At 42.9% G+C, this 27,850-nt stretch overlaps 1 protein-coding gene across 1 annotated transcript; it reads left to right on the top strand.

Moving 5' to 3' along the window:
- The first annotated feature begins 40 nt into the window (after positions 1-40).
- LOC137624265 (uncharacterized) lies at positions 41-27,740 on the top strand. Its single transcript, XM_068354801.1, has 2 exons — positions 41-1,995; positions 27,029-27,740. The coding sequence occupies exons 1-2, from the start codon at positions 250-252 to the stop codon at positions 27,434-27,436; spliced, it is 2,154 nt and encodes a 717-aa protein (XP_068210902.1). The 5' UTR covers positions 41-249; the 3' UTR covers positions 27,437-27,740.
- Positions 27,741-27,850: the final 110 nt, after the last annotated feature.

Here is a 27,850-nt window from a genome sequence, read left to right as displayed (position 1 = left end):
TGAGAAGAGAATCTATGACATGTTAAAAAGTTAGCATTCAAAATATTTGAAGATGAAGAAATTAGTAGAAGTGAGAAAAAGTGAGAAAAACTTGCAAAAACTTAAAGATTTTCAAACACAAGCAAAAAAAAACTGTTTGATGCAAGTGCTTGTAAATGTGAAGATTTTGAGTTATGCTCCTGTAGTAGACTCAGCAAAGTGCTACTTGAAGAAAGGGAGTTCTTGATAGATCAAAGAAATGCTAGAAAGATGGTTATTGGCTCTGTGGATGCTTTATTAATGGCCAAGATGAAAAAGAAAGCACAGAGAAAACGCACAGACATATTGCGCCTGCATCATTCTGAACCGGTGCCCTCAACAAGCAAAGAAACAACTGATAACTTAGATCAGTCATATATGTCACTTTCAATAGTTTCCGCTTCAACAGACAGTTCAGATAATAGTAGTTCATCAGAATTTGAACCAAGTTCAACCACAGTAAGGAGACTTGATATGAGAGAAAAAAGGCAGCGAGTATCACTTGACAGCCTAGCATTGATGTCGGACAAAACAGGAGTGTCTGACAGAGCAGCTGCAACAATAGCTTCTGCTGTGTTAGAAGGAGCTGGCCTTGTAAATAAATGTGACTCATCCTTGGTAGTTGACAGAAATAAAGTACGGAGAGCCAGAAAGAGAGCAAGGTCAGAAGTCCAAGAAAACATGAAATTATTGAAACCACTTGAAAGTATATATTTTGATGGAAGGAAGGACACAACAAAAATAGGAGAAATTGTAGAATCAAAGCAGTATGTTAGGTTTGCACAAGAAGAGCATGTAGTATTGCTTCAAGAACCTGGTTCACTTTATATTGGTCACTTAACTCCACTAGCAGGATCTGCTTCTTGTATTTTTTTTTCAATAATTGATTATCTGCAGTCACACAATATTGATACCAGTAGCATTGTGGCTGTAGGCTGCAATGGAACATCTGTAAACACAGGTCATAGAGGAGGAGTTATAAGACTCCTTGAAGAGAAACTCAACAGGCCTCTTCACTGGTTTGTATGTCTATTACATGCAAACGAGATACCTCTCCGTTACTTGATAAGTCATTATGATTGTCAAGCTTCTAGTCCATCAAGCTTCACTGGACCTATTGGCAAACATCTGAGTGACTGTGAAAAACTACCTGTAATAGAATTCAATCCAATTCCTAGTGAAACCATTGAACTTGATTCATTAGAATTAAGTACTGATCAAGCATATTTGCTACAACTATACAGAGCGGTAGCATCTGGTGAATGTTCCAGCCAATTGGCACTCATGAAACCAGGGAAAATACATCTTACCAGATTGTTAACAACAGCAAGTCGTATTCTCCGTCTCTACATTTCAACCGAAAGTCCTTCATCACAGCTGCTTGAGATTGTGAACTTTATCATGGCAGTATATGTTCCAGTATGGTTCAGTATCAAGATGAACCCTTCTGCAAGCAATGGTGCAAAGCATTTGTTCTCAATGATAACAAAGTCTCGTTCTTTGTCAGATGAAAGCAGAAATATTGTCCACCGAGTTTTGCAAAACAATGCTTTCTTTGCTCATCACGAAAATCTGCTTATTGCTATGATTCATGATGAATCTCCAGCCATTCGTGAGATTGGCTACAGAAGAATAATTAAAGCAAGAGAGAATCCAGTTCATAGAAATACAATTCGGAAATTCCAACAACCGAAGCTACTATTTCATGCTACTGCCTTTCATTTGATGATCGATTGGCAGAACATCCAACTGACAGAACCCCCTCTCACAAGAAGAGTATCATCAGAGGACATTATGTCTCTAATTAAATCCAAAGAGAAGCCCTCTGCTCTCCCAGATTTTCCCTGTCATACCCAGGCGGTAGAAAGACACATTAAATTAGTAACACAGGCTTCAAAATCAGTTGTAGGAGCAGCTGCTCGTAATGGTTTTATAAGAAACCAAATTGAGGGAAGGAAGAACTACCCAAGTTTGAAGGTAAAAAACAGTATTTTCAATATTAAACTTAGCCGGTGATCATATAGCTGTCAGCTCTGCTGCCCGACAGAAAAACCTAAGGACAAAATACGCCAGCGATCGCTATACAGGTGGGGGTGTACATCAACTGCGCCATCTGTCGAGCAGGTACTCAAGTACTCCATGTCAACACAGAATCAATTTTTTCAATATTAAACTTACCCGATGATCATATAGCTGTCAGCTCTGCTGCCCGACAGAAAAACCTACGGGCGGAATACGCCAACGATCGCTATACAGGTGGGGGTGTACATCAACAGCGCCATCTGTCAAGTAGGTACTCAAGTACTCGATGTCAACATAGAACCAATTTTCTCTCTGTCGTGCCACTGGCAAGACCTACTAAATACGCTGTTACTAACTGGATTTGTTTTCACAACTATTTGGTGAAGTACACTATTTCAGTTTTGAGCTTTTGCTATGCAGGGGTTTTATCTTCATTTCAAAACTTGAACTCGTTTTGGATAGATTTAATTATAGTGACGAAGAGAGTATGGACTCTCTTTCACTTTTAAATGGCCGACCCTTCCCTTAGACGGAAGTGTGTTTAGGTTTTTTGTAATTTTGCTTAACACGTTATAGATCTATATATTTTATATCTCTCCGCCTTTATAGGCCTCTTCGATTAACTTTCCATTTATTATAAACATATAAAAATAAATTTTTATGTTTGTTTATATGCGACCTTTCCTGATAGTAGGCGGTCCTAACTTGGAACCGAAGTTAATTAACATTGAGCCCGTTATATCGTATTTAACCTTTAAAGAATTTAATACTTTTTAAATTTTATTGTTTTATGAAAGAATTTCTTTGATAGTCTCGTACTGTTTTCAAAGATGAACTAACGTTTAGTTTTTTAGTCTACGCAGTTGTTGACGTTCAGGACGTTCAACATGCGCTCTATCGTTACGAAAGAGAGAGAGTGTATCACGGTTTCACTTTGCAGTAAGAGTAAATCGATTCTGGCGTTTCGTTCATTCTTTCTTAGCTTAAATGGTTTAAATTCTAAATTAAAGGAACTTTTTATTTGGAAAACCTTTAGCAATTAACATGTTTTAACGATATATAATTGGGCTCTTCTCTCAGGTGCGAAATCAAGAGAGAGAGAGAGATAGAGACGGAGGGAGAGAGAGGAGAATAAACGTTTCGTTCAAGCGGGTAACTTTGTTCTCGTTTTTACTCTCCTCCCTAGTCGCTGTAGGGGAAGAAGGTAAAACGTTTCTAGGGTTTTATTCTTGTTCCCAGGCTATGTGCGGTGAGAGATTGTAAACGTAGTTTATTTGATCTAGTGTTTAGTCTCTTTCCCAGCCACTGAATTCTTTATCTTTATATATGTTTTCTGTTGCATTATACGACTGTTTTCGCAATTACTACCTTTTAATGAAGGATAGGATTGCGTGTTTCAGGTAGAAATCAGTAAAAGTTTCGATTTCAGTGAAATAAGTGCAAAACAGAAAATCAAAGTGATAAAGTGATATGCGCAAAGTGTTACAGTGTTGCGTCCGAGGGTTCGTCTGTTCGTGCCAGTCGTTCACCTAGTCCGGGACCTCTTACAAGCTCCCAAGCCCAGGGGAGAAGTAATGTCGAACGACTTATGGGTTCCTCAGGCCTTGATCAACGAACAGACGTTTTCCCTCCGTGGTTTCGGGCGTATCTACCCAAGATCGCCCCACCCACACAAAGACGAGAGAGCCCATTTATTCCTCGTCTGCGGAAGAGGTTTCTCGTAAGAAACCATGGACCACATCTCGCAGCTTTTTAAGTGCAAGTCGGTCCCTTCCGCGCAAGCCCAACGGCCCAGGTGTAGCCACTGGGTCAGTTCGGACTCGCTGCAGTCATCCGACGACTGCACACCTCCCAAGAGAGGCAAGGTGGTACCGCAACAGGCAGTAACTCCGTCTGTTGCCGCACCCGCTGTTTTAGACCCTCAGTCACAACGGACAGTAGCTCCGTCTGTTGCCGCTTTTGTAGACCCTAAGTCGTCTTTACTGCAGTCTATGCAGACTCAGTTAGCTGCGGTTATGCAGGAGTTTCGTGCGGAGAAGGTTGACACTGCTCCCGTTAGCCTACAACCTGCCACGGTTGTGCGCCCAGCTCACGCTGAGGCTGCCTGCTCCCACACTCCGGCTGCGGAGAGGTTGGCGCTGCACCCGTTAGCCTACAACCTGCCACGGTTGTGCGCCCAGCTCACGCTGAGGCTGCCTGCTCCCACACTCCGGCTGCGGAGAGCTCCACCACCGATGCGCAGTCGACCCTGCCAGACGCATGTTGACGTTAGCCGACGTGCGGCACCCTCCGTTGACATGCATAAGCTACCGCATCAGCAGTGGGAAGGTGTAGTCAAGCTGCCGTGTTTTGACGCGATGCGTCAATCTCCGCAACCCACGGCAGTCCCCACCACGCACCACCACTCCGCTTTGGTTGTTGCCAGCTCTCAGACTGTCAAGCAGTTACATGACGTCGCCTTCTGGTCTGCTACTAATGCACCAGTGCTGTATGTCCTCACGCACCTGTTGTGGTTGACAGTTCAGTTTTTTGACAGTTCACAGACTGTCAGGCAGTTACATAATGTTGCCTTCTGGTTTGCTGCTAATGCACCAGTGCTGTATGTCCTCACGCACCTGTTGTGGTTGACAGTTCAGTTTTTTGACAGTTCACAGACTGTCAAGAAGTTACATAACGTTGCCTTCTGGTCTGCTGCTTATGCACCAGTAAGACACTCACTGAGATAACCTAGCTTTTCTCGGACAAGGTTCCTGTAGATGAGAAAGTGCTGTTCTCCCTCCTACTGATATTCCTTTGAGGACTCTGTCATTTGGAGAGGAGCCTTAAGCTGCTTAGCCTCCTATGAACTTTTGTCGAGCCTTTGAAGTTTTGCTGTACTATTATGTCACACATAACAAGGCTTCCAGGGATGGTAAATGGTTCCGCTTCAGTCGCTAACCCCGTCTGTTGCCACACCTGCTCCCGTAGACCCTAATGGGCTTTGCTGCAAGACATGCAGTCCAAGCTTGTGTCCTTGATAGAGGACTTATTACGGAGAAGAACCTTCTGGCCAAGAACCTTCCTACCGGTTGGTTGTGCGCCCTGTTGACGCTGAAGTTTCCTACTCGCGTCCGCCAGTTGAGGTGGTTCCTCCACCGATGCGACCCAGTGTGGGTTACCAGTCGCACGTTGACGTTAAGCTACGCTCGGAGGTGGTTGTTGACGTTCAGTGTGTCACTAGGAAGACGTTCAACAACCAGCAGAGGTGACTTGTTGTGACGCAGTGCGTCAACCTCAGCAACCCGGTAGGGTGTTGACTGTACAACCCAGACAGTCTAGACAGTTTCGGGTTAACGCTGTACTTCCTCGCGTCCCCATGGTTGACAGTTCACAGACTGTGCAGCAGTACCATGATATTGCGTCCGGCTCCGTCACGCATCCACCAGTGCGACCGGATTCAGCGAGTCAGACGTTGCCCACTCCGTTGCCGTTTCCTCATCAGTTTCGGATGAGGAACCCTCTGATGAGGACGTTGCTGAACAAAACGATCAACCCCCAGCCCTGCTATCCATCCAGAAGGTGCTGAAGAAGGAACGCTGCCCTGTCAGGCTGTGGATGAGTCTGGTAAGGACTCTGTCATCCGTGGTTCAATTTATGTCACTAGGAAGACTACTCCTCCGTCCTCTTCTATACCATCTAGCCTTTCATTGGAAAAAGGACAAGACGCTAAAAGCGGTCTCGATCCCGATTTCCGGAAAGTTAAAGTCTGGTCTGACTTGGTGAAAGGACTTTTTCAACCTTAGAAAGGGTCTTCCCCTGACTGTTCAGTCTCCCAACCACGTTCTCTTCTCGGACGCATCGGACGTAGGCTGGGGTGCGACATTAGACAGTAGGGAATGCTCGGGATTATGGAACTCGAGTCAAAGGACAATGCATTTCAACTGCAAGAAGCTACTGGCAGTACGTCTGACCTGGAAAAGCTTCAGGTCTCTCCTTCAAGGCAAAGTGGTGGAGGTGAACTCAGACAACACACGGCTTTGACGTACATCTCCAAGCAAGGAGGGACCTACTCTCTGACATGGTACGAGATCGCAAGGGACCTCCTCACCTGGTCAACAGGTCTAGACTTTTCACTAGTAACGAGGTTCATCCAAGGCAACTTGAATGTCATAGCAGATTGTCTCAGTCGGAAGGGACAAATAATTCCAACAGAATGGACCCTCCACAAGGATGTATGCAAGAGACTTTGGGCCACCTGGGGCCAGCCAACCATAGATCTCTTCGCAACCTCGATGACCAAGAGGCTCCCAATAGTTTGCTCACCTATCCCGGACCCAGCAGTAGTTCATATAGATGCCTTTCTACTAGATTGGTCTCATCTAGATCTATATGCATTCCCTCCGTTCAAGATTGTCAACAAGGTACTGCAGAAGTTCGCCTCTCACGAAGGGACAAGGTTGACGCTAGTTGCTTCCCTCTGGCCCACGAGAGAATGACTCACCGAGGTACTTCGATGGCTAGTAGACGTTCCCAGAACACTTCCCCTAAGGGTGGACTTTCTACGTCAGCCACGCGTAAAGAAGGTACACCAAGGCCTCCACGCTCTTCGTCTGACTGCCTTCAGACTATCGAAAGACTCTCAAGAGCTAGAGGCTTTTCGAAGGAGGCAACCAGAGCGTTTGCTAGAGCAAGGAGAACATCCACCCTTAGAATCTACCAATCGAAGTGGGAAATCTTCCGAAACTGGCGCAAGTCAGTATCCGTATCCTCGACCAGTACCTCTGTAACTCAAATAGCTGACTTTCTCTTATATCTGAGGAAAGAACGATCTCTTTCAGCTCCCACTATCAATGGTTACAGAAGCATGTTGGCATCAGTCTTCCGTCACAGAGGCTTAGATCTTTCCAACAATAAAGATCTACAGGACCTCCTTAAGTCTTTTGAGACCACGAAGGAGCGTCGTTTGGTTACACCTGGTTGGAATTTAGACGTGGTACTAAGATTCCTTATGTCAGACAGGTTCGAACCGCTTCAATCAGCCTCCCTGAAAGATCTCACCTTTAAGACTCTTTTCCTGATATGCTTAACCACAGCTAAAAGAGTCAGTGAGATTCATGCCTTCAGCAAGAACATCGGATTCTCATCCGAAACGGCTACATGTACTACAACTTGGTTTTCTAGCCAAACACGAGCTGCCTTCTCGGCCTTGACCAATATCGTTCGATATTCCAAACTTATCGTATGGTTGGAAATGAACTAGAAAGAGTATTATGTCCTGTAAGGGCTCTTAAGTTCTATTTAAAAACCTTTACGAGGCCCGTCTGAAGCTTTATGGTGTTCAGTTAAGAATCCATCTTTGCCTATGTCAGAGAATGCTTTATCCTATTTTATCAGACTGTTAATACGAGAAGCTCATTCCCATCTGAATGAGGAAGACCAAGCTTTGCTGAAGGTAAGGACACACGAAGTTAGAGCTGTCGCAACTTCCGTGGCCTTTAAATAAAATAGATCTCTGCAAAGATATTCGACGCAACCTATTGGAAAAGCAAATCAGTGTTCGCGTCTTTTATCTTAAGAATGTCCAGTCTCTTTACGAGAACTGCTACAATCTGGGACCATTCATAGCAACGAGTGCAGTAGTGGTGAGGGCTCCACCACTACAATTCCCTAATTCCATAACCTTTTTAATCTTTCTCTTGAAATGTTTTATTATTGTTTTTGGGTTGTCCGGAAGGCTAAGAAGCCTTTCGCATCCTATTTGATTTGGCGGGTGGTCAAAGTCATTTCTTGAGAAGCGCCTAGATTAGAGGTTTTGATGAGGACCTTTAGTATGGGTTGCAACCCTTCATACTTCAGCTCCTAGGAGTCGCTCAGCATCCTATGAGGATCGCGAGGCTCAGTAAGGAAGACGTACTTAAAAAGGCAGAGTAATTGTTCAAGTCGACTTCCTTACCAGGTACTTATTTATTTTATGTTTGTTATTTTGAATAACTGCTAAAATAAAATACGGAATACTTAGCTCATAATAATGTCAACATGTAATGCTGGTCTCTACCCACCCCCCTGGGTGTGAATCAGCTATATGATCATCGGGTAAGTTTAATATTGAAAAATGTTATTTTCATTAGTAAAATAAATTTTTGAATATACTTACCCGATGATCATAAATTAAAGGACCCACCCTTCCTCCCCAATAGAGACCCAGTGGACAGAGGAGAAAATTGGTTCTATGTTGACATCGAGTACTTGAGTACCTACTTGACAGATGGCGCTGTTGATGTACACCCCCACCTGTATAGCGATCGCTGGCGTATTCCGCCCGTAGGTTTTTCTGTCGGGCAGCAGAGCTGACAGCTATATGATCATCGGGTAAGTATATTCAAAAATTTATTTTACTAATGAAAATAACATTTCTCTCTGTCGTGCCACTGGCAAGACCTACTAAATACGCTGTTACTAACTGGATTTGTTTTCACAACTATTTGGTGAAGTACACTATTCTAGTTTTGAGCTTTCGCTATGCAGGTGTTTTATCTTCATCTCAAAACTTGAACTCGTTTTGGATAGATTTAATTATGGTGACAAAGAGAGTATGGACTCTCTTTCACTTTTAAATGGCCGACCCTTCCCTTAGAAGGAAGTGTGTTTAGGTTTTTAGTAATTTTGCTTAACACGTTATAGATCTATATATTTTATATCTCTCCGCCTTTATTAGGCCTCTTCGATTAACTTTCCATTTATTATAAACATATAAAAATAAATTTTCATGTTTTGTTTATATGCGACCTTTCCTTATAATAGGCGGTCCGAAATTGGAACCGAAGTTAATCAACGTTGAGCCCGTTAGCCTTTAAAGAATTTAAAACTTTTTAAATTTAATGTTTTATGAAAGAATCTCTTTGATAGTCTTCGTACTGTTTTCAAAGATGAACTAACGTTTAGTTTTTAGACTACGCAGTTGTTGACGTTCAGGACGTTCAGCATGCGCTCTATCGTTACGATAGAGAGAGAGTATCACGGTTTCACTTTGCAGTAAGAGTAAATCGTTTCTGACGTTTCGTTCATTCTTTCTTAACTTAAATGTTTTAAATTCTAAATTAAAGGAACTTTTTATTTGGAAAACCTTTCAGTTTGTTCCTTTTAGTCAAATAACATGTTTTTTTTTGACGATTTATAATTGGGCTCTTCTCTTAGGTGCGAAATCAAGAGAGAAAGAGAGAGAGAGAGATAGAGACGGAGGGAGTGAGAGGAGAGAAAACGTTCCGTTCAAGCGGGTAACGTTGTTCTAGTGTTACTCTCCTCCCTAGTCGCTGTACGGGGCAGAAGGTAAAACGTTTCTAGGGTTTTATTCTTGTCCCCAGGCTATGTGCGGTGAGAGATTGTAAACGTAGTTTATTTGAACTAGTGTTTAGTCTCTTTCCCAGCCACTGAATTTTTTAGCTTTATATATGTTTTCTGTTTTTTGCTAGTATTAATGTGCTGCATTATACGACTGATTTCGCAATTACTACCTTTTAATGAAGGGTAGAATTGCGTGTTTCACGTAGAAATCAGTAAAAGTTTCGATTTCAGTGAAATTAGTGCAAAACAGAAAATCGAAGTGATAAAGTGATATGCGCAAGTGTTACAGTGTTGCGTCCGAGGGTTCGTCTGTTCGTGCCTGTCGTTCACCTAGTCCGGGACCTCTTGCAAGCTCCCAAGCCCAGGGGAGAAGTAATGTCGAACGACTTATGGGTTCGTCAGGCCTTGATCAACGAACAGACGTTTTCCCTCCGTGGTTTCGGGCGTATCTACCCAAGATCGCCCCACCCACACAAAGACGAGAGAGCCCATTTATTTCTCGTCTGCGGAAGAGGTTTCTCATAAGAAACCATGGACCAAGGTCTCGCAGCTTATTAAGTGCAAGTCGGTCCCTTCCGTGCAAGTCCAACGGCCCAGTTGTAGCCACTTGGTCAGTTCGGACTCGCTGCAGTCTTCCGACGACTGCACACCTCCTAAGAGAGGCAAAGTGGTACCGCAACAGGCAGTAACACCGTCTGTTGCCGCACCTGCTGCTGTAGACCCTAAGTGGTCTTTGCTACAGTCTATGCAGACACAGTTAGCTTCTTTTATGCAGGAGTATCGTGCGGAGAAGGTTGACGCTGCACCCGTTAGCCTACAACCAACCACGGTTGTGCGTCCAGTAAACGCTGAGGCTACCTGCTCCCGCACTCCAGCTGTGAGAGTTCCACCACCCATGCGCAGTCGACCCTGCCAGACGCATGTTGACGTTCACCGACGCACGGAACCCTCCGTTGACGTTCGCGTGTTACCACAACAACAGGAGGGTGGAGTTAAGTTGCCGTGTTTTGACGCGGTGCGTCAACCTCCGCATTCTAGAGTTGTTTTGACTGCTCAGTATAGACAGTCAAAGCAGTCTCGAGTGAACACTGTATGTCCTCACGCACCTGTTGTGGTTGACAGTTCAGTTGTTGACAGTTCACAGACTGTCAAGCAGTTACATGACGTTGCCTTCTGGTCTGCTACTAATGCACCAGTGCAGTATGTCCTCACGCACCTGTTATGGTTGACAGTTCAGTTGTTGACAGTTCACAGACTGTCAAGCAGTTACATGACGTTGCCTTCCGGTCTGCTACTATGCACCAGTGAGAGACTCACTGAGATAACCTAGCTTTTATCGGACAAGGTTCCTGTAGATGAGAAAGTGCTGTTCTCCCTCCTACTGATATTCCTTTGAGGACTCTGTCATTTGGAGAGGAGCCTTAAGCTGCATAGCCTCCTATGGACTTTAATTAAATCATGATGATTTTTTAAGGATCTTCGTCCGGATCTTGTAACTGCTGCTCCTCGTTCGCCTAAACGTCAGAACTTACACTAGGCCTAGCTACTTCGAAGCCGTTGTTGTTAAGCTAGTACTCTCTCGCTCTCCTAGAGAGCGTTACGTTGGCTAGGCGACTGGTTTTTGCACCAGGAGGAGTTTTAGGGATACAGCCTTTGATTTCCCTTCTTTTAAACTGGCTTATAGAGCGAGAGTCTGATAGGACACGAGAGAAGTTCTCGGCTTGGGAGTTCTTGCCTTTGCCCAGATGGACTTCTCAATTCTGGTAGACTCGCCCTGGCGCCTAGCCAGGAGACGCTCCAAGTTGTTTACAGGTCAACTTCTCACTTTTGTCGAGCCTTTGAAGTTTTGCTGTACTATTATGTCACACATAACAAGGCTTCCAGGGATGGTAAATGGTTCCGCCTCAGTCGCTAACCCCGTCTGTTGCCACACCTGCTCCCGTAGACCCTAAATGGGCTTTGCTGCAAGACATGCAGTCCAAGCTTGTGTCCTTGATAGAGGACTTAAATACGGAGAAGAACCTTCTGGCCAACAACCTTCCAACCGGTTGGTTGTGCGCCCTGTTGACGCTGAGGTATCCTACTCGCGTCTGCCAGTTGAGGTGGTTCCTCCACCGATGCGACCCAGTGTGGGTTGCCAGTCGCACGTTGACGTTAAGCGACGCTCGGAGGTGGTTGTTGACATTCAGTGTGTCACTAGGAAGACGTTCAACAACCAGCAGAGGTGACTTGTTGTGACGCAGTGCGTCAACCTCAGCAACCCGGTAGGGTGTTGACTGCACAACCCAGACAGTCTAGACAGTTTCGGGTTGACGCTGTACTTCCTCGCGCACTCATGGTTGTTGACAGTTCACAGACTGTGCAGCAGTGCCATGATATTGCGTCCGGCTCCGTCACGCATCCACCAGTGCGACCGGATTCAGCGAGTCAGACGTTGCCCACTCCGTTGTCGTTTCCTCATCAGTTTCGGATGAGGAACCCTCTGATGAGGACGTTGCTGAACAAGACGATCAACCCCCAGCCCTGCTATCCATCCAGAAGATGCTGAAGAAGGAACGCTGCCCAGTCAGGCTGTGGATGAGTCTGGTAGGGACACTGTCATCCGTGGATCAATTTGTGTCACTAGGAAGACTACACCTCCGTCCTCTTCTTTACCATCTAGCTTTTCACTGGAAAAAGGACAAGACGCTAGAAGCGGTCTCGATCCCGGTTTCCGTAAAGATTAAGGCTGGTCTGACTTGGTGAAAGGACTATATCAACCTTAGAGAGGGTCTTCCCCTGACTGTTCAGACTCCCAACCACGTTCTCTTCTCGGACGCATCGGACGTAGGCTGGGGTGCGACATTAGACGGTAGGGAATGCTCGGGATTATGGAACTCGAGTCAAAGGACAATGCATTTCAACTGCAAGAAGCTACTGGCAGTACGTCTGACCTGGAAAAGCTTCAGGTCTCTCCTTCAAGGCAAAGTGGTGGAGGTGAACTCGGACAACACCACGGCTTTGGCGTACATCTCCAAGCAAGGAGGGACCTACTCTCTGACATGGTACGAGATCGCAAGGGACCTCCTCACCTGGTCAAAAGGTCTAGACATTTCACTAGTAACGAGGTTCATCCAAGGCAACTTGAATGTCATGGCAGATTGTCTCAGTCGGAAGGGACAAATAATTCCAACAGAATGGACCCTCCACAAGGATGTATGCAAGAGACTTTGGGCCACCTGGGGCCAGCCAACCATAGATCTCTTCGCAACCTCGATGACCAAGAGGCTCCCAATATTTTGCTCACCAATCCCGGACCCAGCAGCAATTCATATAGATGCCTTTCTACTAGATTGGTCACATCTAGATCTATATGCATTCCCTCCGTTCAAGATTGTCAACAAGGTACTGCAGAAGTTCGCCTCTCACGAAGGGACAAGGTTGACGCTAGTTGCTTCTCTCTGGCCCGCGAGAGAATGGCTCACCGAGGTACTTCGATGGCTAGTAGACGTTCCCAGAACACTTCCCCTAAGGGTGGAGCTTCTACGTCAGCCACGCGTAAAGAAGGTACACCAAGGCCTCCACGCTCTTCGTCTGACTGCCTTCAGACTATCGAAAGACTCGAGAGCTAGAGGCTTTTCGAAGGAGGCAACCAGAGCGATTGCTAGAGCAAGGAGAACATCCACCCTTAGAGTCTACCAATCGAAGTGGGAAATCTTCCGAAACTGGTGCAAGTCAGTATCCGTATCCTCGACCAGTACCTCTGTAACTCAAGTAGCTGACTTTCTCTTATATCTGAGGAAAGAACGATCTCTTTCAGCTCCCACTATCAAGGGTTACAGAAGCATGTTGGCATCAGTCTTCCGTCACAGAGGCTTAGATCTTTCCAACAATAAAGATCTACAGGACCTCCTTAAGTCTTTTGAGACCACGAAGGAGCGTCGTTTGGTTACACCTGGTTGGAATTTAGACGTGGTACTAAGATTCCTTATGTCAGACAGGTTCGAACCGCTACAATCAGCCTCCCTGAAAGATCTCACCTTTAAGACTCTTTTCCTGATATGCTTAGCCACAGCTAAAAGAGTCAGTGAGATTCATGCCTTCAGCAAGAACATCGGATTCTCATCCGAAACGGCTACATGTTCTACAACTTGGTTTTCTAGCCAAACACGAGCTGCCTTCTCGGCCTTGACCAATATCGTTCGATATTCCAAACTTATCGTATGGTTGGAAATGAACTAGAAAGAGTCTTATGTCCTGTAAGAGCTCTTAAGTTCTATTTAAAAACCTTTACGAGGCCCGTCTGAAGCTTTATGGTGTTCAGTTAAGAATCCATCTTTGCCTATGTCAAAGAATGCTTTATCCTATTTTATCAGACTGTTAATACGAGAAGCTCATTCCCATCTGAGTGAGGAAGACCAAGCGTTGCTGAAGGTAAGGACACACGAAGTTAGAGCTGTCGCAACTTCCGTGGCCTTTAAACAAAATAGATCTCTGCAAAGTATAATCGACGCAACCTATTGGAAAAGCAAATCAGTGTTCGCGTCTTTTTAGCTTAAGAATGTCCAGTCTCTTTACGAGAACTGCTACACTCTGGGACCATTCGTAGCAACGAGTGCAGTAGTGGGTGAGGGCTCAACCACTACAATTCCCTAATTCCATAACCTTTTTTAATCTTTCTCTTGAAATGTTTTATTATTGTTTTTGGGTTGTCCGGAAGGCTAAGAAGCCTTTCGCATCCTACTTGATTTGGCGGGTGGTCAAAGTCATTTCTTGAGAAGCGCCTAGATTAGAGGTTTTGATGAGGTCCTTTAGTATGGGTTGCAACCCTTCATACTTCAGCTCCTAGGAGTCGCTCAGCATCCTATGAGGATCGCGAGGCTCAGTAAGGAAGACGTACTTAAAAAGGCAGAGTAATTGTTCAAGTCGACTTCCTTACCAGGTACTTATTTATTTTATGTTTGTTATTTTGAATAACTGCTAAAATGAAATACAAAATACTTAGCTCATAATAATGTCAACATGTAATGCTGGTCTCTACCCACCCCCCTGGGTGTGAATCAGCTATATGATCACCGGCTAAGTTTAATATTGAAAAATGTTATTTTCATTAGTAAAATAAATTTTTGAATATACTTACCCGGTGATCATATATTAAAGGACCCTCCCTTCCTCCCCAATAGAGACCCAGTGGGCCGAGGAGAAAATTGGTTCTGTGTTGACATGGAGTACTTGAGTACCTGCTCGACAGATGGCGCAGTTGATGTACACCCCTACCTGTATAGCGATCGCTGGCGTATTTTGTCCTTAGGTTTTTCTGTCGGGCAGCAGAGCTGACAGCTATATGATCACCGGGTAAGTATATTCAAAAATTTATTTTACTAATGAAAATAACATTTTTCTTTATTAAACAGAATACTGAAAACAGTGTTTAATAGACACAGGTATTTGCAATGGAAGGGAGGATGGGTTGGGTAGAGCGGAACTCGTCGTACAGCCACCTCCTCGTGGTGAGTTCTGTTGCGTTATCTCCTTCAAATAGAATTTGAGAAAACATAAACTAAGAGCTGTACAAGTTAGAATATTCATTATTTAACAAAATAACTGCAATATATGTCATATTACCCTTATTTATGATGATGAGCTCAATTTATCGAAGTCGTCAATTATTGGTATTTCTGGTATTTTTCTAAATTTTCAAGCTATTTGTGGAAGTAGAAGATGACTTTGCTGAAGAAAACACACCTAAACTATATTGAAGAGTATTTAGATCACTTTCAAATGGAAACTACCGGAACGTGATTGCATTAATACTGTTTCTAAACGATAATGAACCGGAGGCTGTTTTTTTCCCTGTTTTTTCCATTTTTCAGTGCGTTTGTGCAAGCTGAAGATATTGTCTCAGAGCTTTCAGATTTTTCACAAGTTATTTTGATGTCCATTCACAACTTTTCCGCACTACCGCTAAAATCAAATCGAAAAACGTGAAAAACGATCCACCCTAATATATATTGCTCTACCTTTTTCTCTCTTTCTCTTTCTATATAAATTGGTGCATTTTCAAAATTGTATCCACAATTATACTAACATTTATTCCATCCTAAACGGGGCATGTGAGCGGGTGAGGGCGACCTTGCCGCTGCACTTGCTCATTCTCGCTATGGACCGTTGCCCTGCTTCAAGCTGTCCATATGGCCATCTCCACAGGCAAGCCAAGGCTGTTATCTACAACGTGAACAGCTACTTCTTGGAAGAGAAGGCAAATGGTGGACCTATGCTGCCACCCTCAAAGGCAATGGCCCGGACAGCTATGGCCACCAAGACTAGTGAAACGACAGTCAGAAGAATTTGTTCTGTATTTAATCAAAGCCTTGACAGGGAAGCTACGCCACTTAAACCGACGTTTTCCTCGCCAAAGAAAAAGAATCGCACTGAACCTGTTACAGGTTTTGATGACTTTGATAAGAGTGTATTGAGAAGAAGTGTCATTGGGTTTTACGAAAGAAAAGAATTCCCAACCGTGTACAAAATAAAAGAAGAACTCGTTGAAAAAATTGGATACTCTGGATGTGAAAATTCCCTTCGCAAGGTTCTGCTAAAGATAGGATTTAAATTTGTAAAGGTTGATGGCCGCAAATTCCTGATGGAAAGAAACGAGGTTGTTGCAGCCCGGACGAGATTTTTAAGAGAAATGCGGCAGCTTAAACAGGCAGGTCACACTTTTGTTTACCTTGGTGGAACTTGTGTAAATCAGAACAGCACAGTTGGGAAGTGCTCGATTGATACGTCGTCTCAAGAAGCAACAGGAGTTAAGCCGCCCACAGGAAAAGGAGCACAATTGATTATTCTTCATGCTGGAACAAAAGATGGTTTTATAAACAATGGTGAGCTGATATTCCAAACAAAAAATGATGAATATCATAATCAGATAAATGCCTCACATTTTGAAGAATGGTTTAGTGTGCAGTTACTACCTAACATTCCATCAAACTCTGTCATTGTGATGGATAATACCTCGTACCTTAGTAGACCTGTGGAAAAATTGCCAACATCATCATGGAGAAAAGCAGACATCAGGAACTGGCTGATGCAAAAGAATGTTTCCGTCAGTGATGATTTATCTAAAGCAGAGTTGTATGAGCTGACAAAGAATTTCCGTATGGACGGGGAAAGGTACGTGGCAGATGCAATGGCTACAGAAGCAGGCCATATCGTCGTGAGATTACCACCGTACCACTGCCAATATAACCCCATAGAGGTGATTTGGGCTCAAGTGAAGTCCTACATAGCCAAAAGGAACAACTTCAAAATGGCGGACTTCATTCCTTTAGCTAAAGAAGCTGTGAGTTTTGTCACAGCAGAAAACTGGAAGCAAGCTGTCAGACATGCCGAAGAACTTGGAGAACACGACACAAAGCATGACAAAGCAGTCGAAATGTACGTGGATTCCTTCATCAAGCACATATCAGAAAACTCAGATGAATTTTCAGACTAAATAACAGATAGAGGATTAGGCCTCCCGGGGAAACCTCTATAAAAAAAATTGCGCCTAGTCTTTTACCTCAATTGTGGTGTGGAAAAAAAAGCCGAATTAATTTTGGAAGTACAGTACACTACTTTTGAAAGGAGAGAGAGAGAGAGAGAGAAATAATTGGAGAGTGGGGGAGAGATCATTTTTATACCAATTTTCATGGAAATGGAGTGAGAGGGAGTGAGAAAAGAATGACAAAATTTGAGAGAATTTTTATACACCAATATATATGGAAATGAAGAGAGATAGAGAGAGAGAGAGAATTTTTTATACACTAATTTATATGGAAATGAGAGACAGGGTGAAAGATAAAGAGACAGAGAGAAAATTATTTTATACGCACCAATTTAAATTATATGAATATGGAGAGAGACAGAGGCGAGAAGGAAATAGACAGAGAGTAAGGGGCTGAAGTTGGAGATTGTCCCGGGGATCTGTGTTGTGGGGGAATCCCTATCTCCCTGTTCTCAATGTGCCAAGTATAGTATTGTTAATTGTTTTCATGAATAGAAATTAGCCTACTGTAATTATTTCTGTTTATTTACACTACTCGGAATTTAATATGTAAGACTGAACCGAGCAGTTCTCTATTTTCAAAACCCTGAAATAGCATAGACTGGAATAATACAATAAGGGCTCAAAATTCAATGATTTTCTCTCTCTCTCTCTGTCATATATATACATATATATATATATATATATATATATATATATATATATATATATATATATATATATATATATATATATATATATATATATATATATATATATATATATATTATATATATATATGTCTCATATATATATATATATATGTATATATATATATATATATATATATAATATATATATATATATATATATATGTCTCATATATATATATATATATATATATATATATATATATATATATATATATATATATATATAAAGGGATTTTGACGTAGGAAAAATCTATTTTTGGGTGAGATAGCCATGTCGTCATGATGGAAGTCCCTTCTGGCAACTTCTGCAGTATTCTCTCTCTCTCTCTCTCTCTCTCTCTCTCTCTCTCTCTCTCTCTCTCTCTCTCTCTCTCTCTCTCTATCTCTCTCTCTCTCTCTCTCTCTCTCTCTCTCTCTCTCTCTCTCTCTCTCTCTCTCTCTATCTCTCTCTCTCTCTCTATCTCTCTCTCTCTCTTACTCTTATTATGTTGAAACAAATAAATATATTTTTCTAAATCAATAACTATCACTAGCATGACTCTCTTTGGTAGTAAAAATAAAACACAGTAAATATACGAGATGAAGAACGGTAAAAGGCTTCACTACTTTGTTTCCATCATAGCTCTTTGATCCTGTAGCCTTAAGCTAGCCATACACCTGCAGATTTGATCGCCCAGTTTCAGCTGATTTGATCACCACGGACCAAATCTCCTAAATATCTGCCTGTGTATGGGGCAATAAAGATAAAACCTCGCACATCAAATCGCTCATTTTGATCTTCCATCATGTTGGAAGTTTTTACCCCCGTACAGATTTTATCGCTGAGTCTATGGATAAATGCGAGAGTTCTTTCCTTCCACAGGTTGAATAGTCAGTGTGTGGCTGACAACAGGAGAGATAGTTGTGCCCTGAGCGGTGTCACCATGGTTTGTGTATCTGACGCTCGTTTTACGAATACAGATTTTATAACAGAATTCATTGAAATCTATAAAACACATATGTGCTTATGGCAAGTAAAATCCCCAGAGTATTCAAATCGTGACAAACGAGATTCAGCCTACAAAAGTCTTTTAACTTTTTGTCAAACAGTAAACCCTGACTGTGATGTATCTTTTGTAAAGAAGAAAATAGGAAACTTGAGGAATGCTTTTAGAAAAGAACATGCAAAAGTTAGAAAATCTACAAAATCAGGTGCTGGTGCTAATGAGATATATGTGCCAAAACTTTGGTATTACAAATTACAGGCGTTTACTGGTGATCATGAAGAGCCACGTGAATCATTCTGTAGCATTGACAGTGCGGACCACAATGAACAACCGACACCGGAAGATAATCAATGTGACCAACCGGATGTTGAAGTTGAGGTGAGTGAAATGTTATAATAACTGAAGCGTTTTATTTAATACATACTTGTACAAATGAATGTAGGTCATTCTAAACATTACTGTAAATTTGTCAGAACTCAAATATTGTATTACAGAAATCTAAGAATGTACGCCTCAAGTTTAAACTAAAGTTAAACAGTAAAATAAATAGTAAGCAAAGTGATCAGTATTAATAGTACCATTTCAGGCCATATCGTTCTGCCAAGGCAAAGCTCCAGTAGTATTGAAGTAGGTAACATACTTGTCTCTATTCTGTTTGCCGCCAGCTTGCCTTGTATTATTTAGGTTTGCTTGAAGAGGGGTGAGTTGTTGTTCTTCGTTTCTCCAAGAACCTGGGATTAATTGCCGACTCTCAATATCTTCTCGATCAACCATAGTGGTTGGTGAATAACCACCTTTATTTTTTTGCCGCAATACATTATGTAAAATACAACAAGCTAGCACAACAACGTCTATTTTGTTTGGACTCATATTGATTGTTGTGTGAAAGATGCGAAAACGGTTTGCTAAAATGCCAAACGCATTTTCTACGACCCGTCTTGCTCTGGAAGCTCTATAATTGAATATTCGTTTCTCTATAGTTAGATCTCTAAGAGCAAATGGTTTCAATAGATTCTCGTGTAAAGCAAACGCATCGTCTCCAAGGAAGACAAAATTCAAACCTTCTTTGTTCATGTCTGCTGATGGCAGATTTAGTTCATGCCGATGGAGTTTTTCACAGAAAGTTGTAGTTTAGAAAACTCCACCATCTGACATTCTTCCATTTCTTCTGACATCCACCATCATGAACTCGTAATTCGCATTTACAATAGCCATTAACCCTTTTACCCCCAGGCTCTTTGGAAATTTCCCACCCTTAACCCCCAAGGGGTAATTTTTTCCCCAGCACATTTTGCAGTATATTTTCTTTAAATTGCTCTAACAGCCTTAATTTTTGTCATAGAGAGGTCGGGTTGGTCTCATTCTCTTGGAAAATGCCTGAATTTTCTCAAAAAATTATCAAAAATATGAAAAAAAAAAATTTTTATAGCATTTTTTTGCAAGGACGTACCGGTACGTCCATGGGGGTAAAGGGATGAGTATTGTGAAACGTACCAGTACGTCCTTTGGGGGTAAAAGGGTTAAGATGACGCTTTTGAACCCTTTGTAGTTATGATAGTAGGATCCACTTCCTGCAGGGGAAATAATCCTCACATGTTTCCCGTCGATTGCTCCTCCACAGTTTGGGAAATTCCAGTAGCCTTCAAAATCAGCAGCAACCGTCAGCCACTCATTTTCAGTCGAAGGAAACTGAGAAAGAAATAGAAATATTTGCATTAACATCTACGTGCGTGACTTAATTCCAACCTAACATCTCAAATAATACGTTTTGGCCCGAAAACAATATTGCTTACAAAAAGCGTATTACTGTATTTTTCAATATTTAACTTAGCCGGTGATTATATAGCTGCAACTCTGTTGCTCGACAGACAACTCTACGGAAAAACTCGCCAGCGATCGCTACACAGGTTGCGGGTGTGCCCAACAGCGCCATCTGTCGACCAGATACCCAGCTCTCAATGTAAACAAAGACTCAATTTTCTCTCTGTCGAGGTGTCGACAAGACGTACTTTACTCGCTGTTGCTAAACTGGAGTTTTTCACATCTATTTGGTGAAGTACTATATTCTAGTTTTGAGCTTTCGCTATGCAGGTGTTTTATCTTCATCTTAAATCTTGAACTCGTTTTGGATAGATTTAATTATGGTGACAAAGAGAGTATGGACTTTCTTTCACTTTTAAATGGCCGAACCTTCCCTTTGACGGAAGTGTGTTTAGGCTTTTAGTAATTATCTTATCACGTTATAGATTTTCCTCTATATATTTTATATCTCTCCGCCTTTATTAGGCCTCTTCGATTAACTTTCCATTTATTATAAACATATAAAAATAAATTTTAATGTTTTGTTTATATGCGACCTTTCCTGATAGTAGGCGGTCCTAACTTGGAAACCGAAGTTAATCAACGTTGAGCCCTTTATATCGTTATTAGCTTTTAAAGAGCTAAGGATTTAAAACTTTTTAAATGTAATATTTTATGAAAGAATTTCTTTGATAGTCTTCGTACTGTTTTCAAAGATGAACTAACGTTTAGTATATTTATGCTACGCAGTTGTTGACGTTCAGGACGTTCAACATGCGCTCTATCGTTACGATAGAGAGAGAGTGTATCACGGTTTCACTTTGCAGTAAGAGTAAATCGATTCTGACGTTTTGTTCATTCTTTCTTAGCTTAAATGTTTTAAATTCTATTTTAAAGGAACTTTTATTAGAAAAACCTTTCAGTTTTTTCCTTTAGTCAAATAACATGTTTTTTTGACGAAATATAATTGGGCTCTTCTCTTAGGTGCGAAATCAAGAGAGAAAGAGAGAGAGAGATAGAGACGGAGGGAGAGAGAGGAGAGAAAACGTTCCGTTCAAGCGGGTAACGTTGTTCTCGAGTTACTCTCGTCCCTAGTCGCTGTACGGGGAGGAAGGATAAAACGTTTTTAGTTTTTTATTCTCGTCCCCAGGCTATGTGCGGTGAGAGATTGAAAACGTAGTTTATATGAACTAGTGTTTAGTCTCTTTCCCAGCCACTGAATTTTTTATCTTAAAATATGTTTTCTGTTTTTTGCTGGTATTAATGAGCTTGCATTATACGACTGATTTCGCAATTACTACCTTTTAATGAAGGGTAGAATTGCGTGTTTCAGGTAGAAATCAGTAAAAGTATTCGATTTCAGTGAAATAAGTGCAAAACAGAAAATCGAAGTGATAAAGTGATATGCGCAAAGTGTTACAGTGTTGCGTCCGAGGGTTCGTCTGTTCGTGCCTGTCGTTCACCTAGTCCGGGACCTCTTGCATGCTCCCAAGCCCAGGGGAGAAGTAATGTCAAACGACTTATGGGTTCGAGAGGCCTTGATCAACGAACAGACGTTTTCCCTCTATGGTATCGGGTGTATCTTACCAAGATCTCCCCTACCATAAAACGAGAGAGACGTTGTTTCTCCTCGTCATCCGAAGGCTTTTCGCATAAGAAACCTGTCACAAGGTTTCGAAGCCCTTAAGCGAAAGTCAGTCCTTTCAGGACAGGTCCAGCGTCCTGGTTACAACCATTAGGACAGCTCTGACCCTATGCAGTCATCGGATAACTGCTCGCCGCCTAACAAAAGCGTAACACAGACTCCGAGAGTCTTTTTTTGTTGGCAAAGTGTTGCGGTCACAGACGTTACCCTCGTCTCTTACCACAACCATTTCCGTTGATCCTTAATGGGTTGTATGGCAAGACATGCAGTATATGCTTGCCTCCCTTATGGAAGACTATTCTGCCGATTAGTCCGTTGAGTCTAGCCGTTTATCTCATCGATATCCTGGCTTTCAGCCAACCTAACGTTCCTTTGTGCTTACTGTTGACGTTGGCGTAGCTTAGTCACGTCAGTCAGGTTGTTTAGAACCACACTCGATGCGGTCTCGTGTGGTTTTTCAGCCGCATTTGGACGTTAGGCCACTTGCTGATGCTCCTGTTGACGTTCAAGACGTTCACTAACAATCGGAGTTGACTTGTTTTGACGCTGTGCGTCAACCTCCGCATTCTAGAGTTGTTTTTACTGCTCAGTCTAGGCAGTCAAAGCAGTCTCGAGTGGACGCTGTGCGTCCTCACGCACCTGTTGTGGTTGACAGTTCAGTTGTTGACAGTTCACAGACTGTCAAGCAGTTACATGACGTTGCGTTCTGGTCCGCTACTAATGCACCAGTGAGTGTGGACTCTGCTTGTAAAGCATTGCCACCACGGTAGGTCTCTCCCTTGCTTGAGACTCAGCTTTTATCGGACAAGGTTCCTGTAGATGAGGAAGTTGCTGTTCCCCCTCCTACTGATATTCCCTTGAGGACTCTGTCAGATGGAGAGGAGCCTAAAGCTGCTTAACCCCCTATGGACTTTAATTAAATCATGATGATTTTTTTAAGGATCTTTGTCCGGATCTTTTTGTAACTGCTGCTCCTCGTTCGCCTAAACGTCAGAGCTTACACTAGGCTTAGCTACTTCGAAGCCGTTGTTTTTAAGCTAGTGCTCTCTCGCTCTCCTAGAGAGCTTTACGTTGGCTAGGCGACTGGTTTTTCACCAGGAGGAGTTTGGGGGATACAGCCTTTGCTTTCCCTTCTTTTAAACTGGTTTATAGAGCGAGAGTCTGATATGACACGAGAGAAGTTCTTGGCTTGGGAGTTCATGCCTCTGCCCAGATAGACTTCTCAATTCTCGTAGACTCTCCCTGGCGCCTGGCCAGGAGACGCTCCAAGTTTTTTACAGGTCAACTTCACAGCGGTTTTCGAGCCTTTGAAGTTTTGCTGTACAATTATGTCATGCATAACAAGGCTTTCAGGGATGGTAAGCGGTACCGCCTCAGTCGCTAACCCCGTCTGTTGCCGCACCTGCTCCCGTAGACCCTAAATGGGCTTTGCTGCAAGACATACAGTCCAAGCTTGCGTTCTTGATAGAGGACTTTAATGCGGAGAAGGTTGCTACCGAACTTTCTGGCCAACAACCTTCCAACCGGTCGGTTGTGCGCCCTGTTGACGCTGAGGTAACCTACTCGCGTCTGCCAGTTGAGGTGGTTCCTCCACCGATGCGACCCAGTGTGGGTTTCCAGCCGCACGTTGACGTTAAGCGACGCTCGGAGGTGGTTGTTGACGTTCAGGACGTTCAACAACCAGCAGAGGTGACTTGTTTTGACGCAGTGCGTCAACCTCAGCAACCTGGTAGGGTGTTGACTGCACAACCCAGACGGTCTAGACAGTCTCGGGTTGACGCTGTGCTTCCTCGCGCACCCATGGTTGTTGACAGTTCACAGACTGTGCAGCAGTTCCATGATGTTGCGTCCGGCTCCGTCACGCATGCACCAGTGCGACCGGACTCAGCGAGCCAGACGTTGCCCACTCCGTTGCCGTTTCCTCATCAGTTTTCGGATGAGGAACCCTCTGATGAGGACGTTGCTGAACAACAAGACGATCAGCCCCCAGAATAGATCAAGCCCTGCTATCCATCCAGAAGATGCTGAAGAAGGAACGCTGCTCAGTCAGGCTGTGGATGAGTCTGGTAGGGACGCTGTCATCCGTGGAACAATTTGTGTCACTAGGAAGACTACACCTCCGTCCTCTTCAATACCATCTAGCTTTTCACTGGAAAAAGGACAAGACGCTAGAAGCGGTCTCGATCCCGGTTTCCGAAAAGATAAAGTCTTGTCTGACTTGGTGGAAGGACAATATCAACCTAAGAGAGGGTCTTCCCCTGACTGTTCAGACTCCCAACCACGTTCTCTTCTCGGACGCATCGGACGTGGGCTGGGGCGCGACACTAGACGGTCGGGAATGCTCAGGACTGTGGAACTCGAGTCAGAGGAGCATGCATATCAACTGCAAGGAGCTGTTGGCAGTACATCTGGCCTTGAAAAGCTTCAAGTCTCTCCTTCGAGGCAAAGTGGTGGAAGTTAACTCGGACATCACCACGGCCTTGGCGTACATCTCCAAACAAGGAGGTACCCACTCACTGACGTTGTACGAGATCGCAAGGGACCTGCTCATCTGGTCAAAAGGTCAAGACATCTCCCTAGTAACGAGGTTCATCCAAGGCGACTTGAACGTCATAGCAGATTGTCTCATTCGGAAAGGGCAAGTAATTCCAACCGAATGGACCCTCCACAAGGATGTGTGCAAGAGACTTTGGGCCACTTGGGGTAAAACCATCCATAGATCTCTTTGCAACCTCGCTGACCAAGAGGCTTCCAATCTATTGCTCTCCAGTCCCGGACCCAGCAGCAATACATATAGATGCTTTCCTCCTAGATTGGTCACATCTGGATCTCTACGCATTCCCACCGTTCAAGATTGTCAACAAGGTACTGCAGAAGTTCGCCTCTCACGAAGGGACAAGGTTGACGTTAGTTGCTTCCCTCTGGCCCGCGAGAGAATGGTTCACCGAGATACTTCGATGGTTAGTAGACGTTCCCAGTAGTCTTCCTCTAAGGGTAGACCTCGGTCAGCCACACGTAAAGAAGGTACTCCAAAGCCTCCACGCTCTTCGTCTGACTGCCTTCAGACTATCGAAAGACTCTCGAGAGCTAGAGGCTTTTCGAAGGAAGCAGCCAGTGCGATTGCTAGAGCAAGGAGAGCGTCTTCCATTAGAGTCTACCAATCGAAGTGGGAAGTCTTCCGAGACTGGTGCAAGTCAGTTTCTGTATCCTCGACCAGTACCTCTGTAGCTCAAATAGCTGTTTTTCTCTTATACCTGAGAAAAGGACGATCCCTTTCAGCTCCCACTATCAAGGGCTACAGAAGCATGTTGGCATCGGTCTTCCGGCATAGAGGCTTAGATCTTTCCAAACATAAAGATCTGCAAGACCTCCTTAAGTCTTTTGAGACCACCAAGGAGCGTCGTTTGGCTACCCCTGGATGGAATTTAGACGTGGTACTAAGATTCTTCATGTCAGACAGGTTGGAGCCGTTACAATCAGCCTCCCTGAAAGATCTCACTCTTAAGACTCTTTTCCTGGTATGCTTAGCCTCGGCTAAAAGAGTCAGTGAGATTCATGCCTTCAGCAAGAACATCGGATTTTCGTCAGAAAAAGCCACTTGTTCGCTACAACTTGGTTTTCTAGCCAAAAATGAGCTGCCTTCTCGGCCTTGACCTAAATCTTTCGATATCCCCAGCTTATCGGAGATCGTAGGCAATGAACTAGAAAGAGTCTTATGCCCTGTTAGAGCTCTTAAGTTCTATTTAAAGCGTACTAAACCTTTACAAGGCCAATCTGAAGCTTTATGGTGTTCAGTTAAGAAACCATCCTTGCCTATGTCAAAGAATGCTTAAGAAGACTTTATCAGATTGTTAATACGAGAAGCTCATTCACATCTGAGTGAGGAAGACCGAACTTTGCTTAAGGTAAAGACGCACGAAGTTAGAGCTGTAACAACTTCCGTGGCCTTTAAGCAAAATATATCTCTGCAAAGTATAATGGACGCAACCTATTGGAGAAGCAAGTCAGTGTTCGCGTCATTTTACTTGAAAGATGTCCAGTCTCTTTACAAGAACTGCTACACACTGGGACCATTCGTAGCAGCGAGTGCAGTAGTGGGTGAGGGCTCAACCACTACAATTCCCTAATTCCTTATCCTTTTAATCTGTCTCTTGAAATGTTGTTTTTTTATGGGTTGTCCGGAAGGCTAAGAAGCCTTTCGCATCCTGGTTGATTTGGCGGGTGGTCAAAGTCATTTCTTGAGAGCGCCTAGATTAGGGGTTTGATGAGGTCCTGTTGTATGGGTTGCAACCCTTGATACTTCAGATCCTAGAGGTCGATCAGCATCCTAAGAGGATCGCGAGGCTCCGTAAGGAAGACGTACTTAAAAGGCAGAGTAATTGTTCAAGTCGACTTCCTTACCAGGTACCTATTTATTTTGTTTTTGTTATTTTGATAACTTCTAAAATGAAATAAAAAACTCTTAGCTCATAAAAGTGTAAACATATATTACTGGTCTCTACCCACCATCCTGGGTGTGAATCAGCTATATAATCACCGGCTAAGTTAAATATTGAAAAATGTTATTTTGATTATAAAATAAATTTTTGAATATACTTACCCGGTGATTATAAATTAAATGACCCTCCCTTCCTCCCCAATAGAGACGCAGTGGGACGAGGAGAAAATTGAGTCTTTGTTTACATTGAGAGCTGGGTATCTGGTCGACAGATGGCGCTGTTGGGCACACCCGCAACCTGTGTAGCGATCGCTGGCGAGTTTTTCCGTAGAGTTTTCTGTCGAGCAACAGAGTTGCAGCTATATAATCACCGGGTAAGTATATTCAAAAATTTATTTTATAATCAAAATAACATATTTATAATATAAAGCAGTCAGCAAAATAAGAAAAAACTGAATATTTATTGGATACATATATTATTCGGTTCTATTTAAGTGCAAGATAACCGATGCTTTCATATAAATCGATACCTTGCGTTACACATACATCTTGAAAATTAATCAATTTTTTATTTCTCTACAGAATGGCCAAGTGGCGCAGCCGAGTTACAGTACGAATTCATCCACACCTATGAAGCCTCCATCACGCAAAGGGCTAAAATGTAAGGTGTGCCAAGTAGATAACCTTGTAGAAGAGGCTATGTCTGTTCTTAAGAAACCAGACGACTCATGTGATTCATTTGGTCGTTACATTGCTACAGAGCTAAGAGAACTGAATAAGAACCAACGTGTTCTTGCGAAACAGAAGATATCAGACATAATATGTCAGGCACAGTTGAATAAGCTTGTTGATGGACAGCATCATACAGTATATAAACCTGTCTATTACAACAGTGGATATTACACAAACAGTACGCCTGACTACCAACCATCACCGTCATCATCACCCTCCGACTGTAGTGATAGCAATGTTTCCTATACTAACATGTAATGTGTCACAAAAAATCTATGAGATATGGATAAAGAATAACATTACATCCATTTGTTTTTGAAGTGGATAAAGGATGAATTGTAAATTAGGTGATTTCTTTCTATTTTCTTAAATGGTATACATGCCATTTAAAAAGTCGTTGATATTATATTTGTTATTGTACTGGATAAAGGAATAATTGTTAATTAGATGATTTCTTTCTATTTTCTTAAATGTTATTTATGCCATTAGGTATAGGTAGAGCCATTAATATTATTATTATTTGTGAGATGACAATATGTTATGAGAGGTTTACCAATTTTTGTATGCATTCATAAATAAACAGAAAAATACCCTGTTTTAATATAATTTGGAACATACAGTACCTTCATATACTGGTCTCGTAGGGCATGCCATAAAGCTCTGCAGGTTTCA

This window comes from Palaemon carinicauda, chromosome 31 (genome assembly GCF_036898095.1).
Source record: "Palaemon carinicauda isolate YSFRI2023 chromosome 31, ASM3689809v2, whole genome shotgun sequence".
NCBI classification, from domain to species: domain Eukaryota; kingdom Metazoa; phylum Arthropoda; class Malacostraca; order Decapoda; family Palaemonidae; genus Palaemon; species Palaemon carinicauda.
This window is presented reverse-complemented; position numbering and strand designations above follow the sequence as displayed.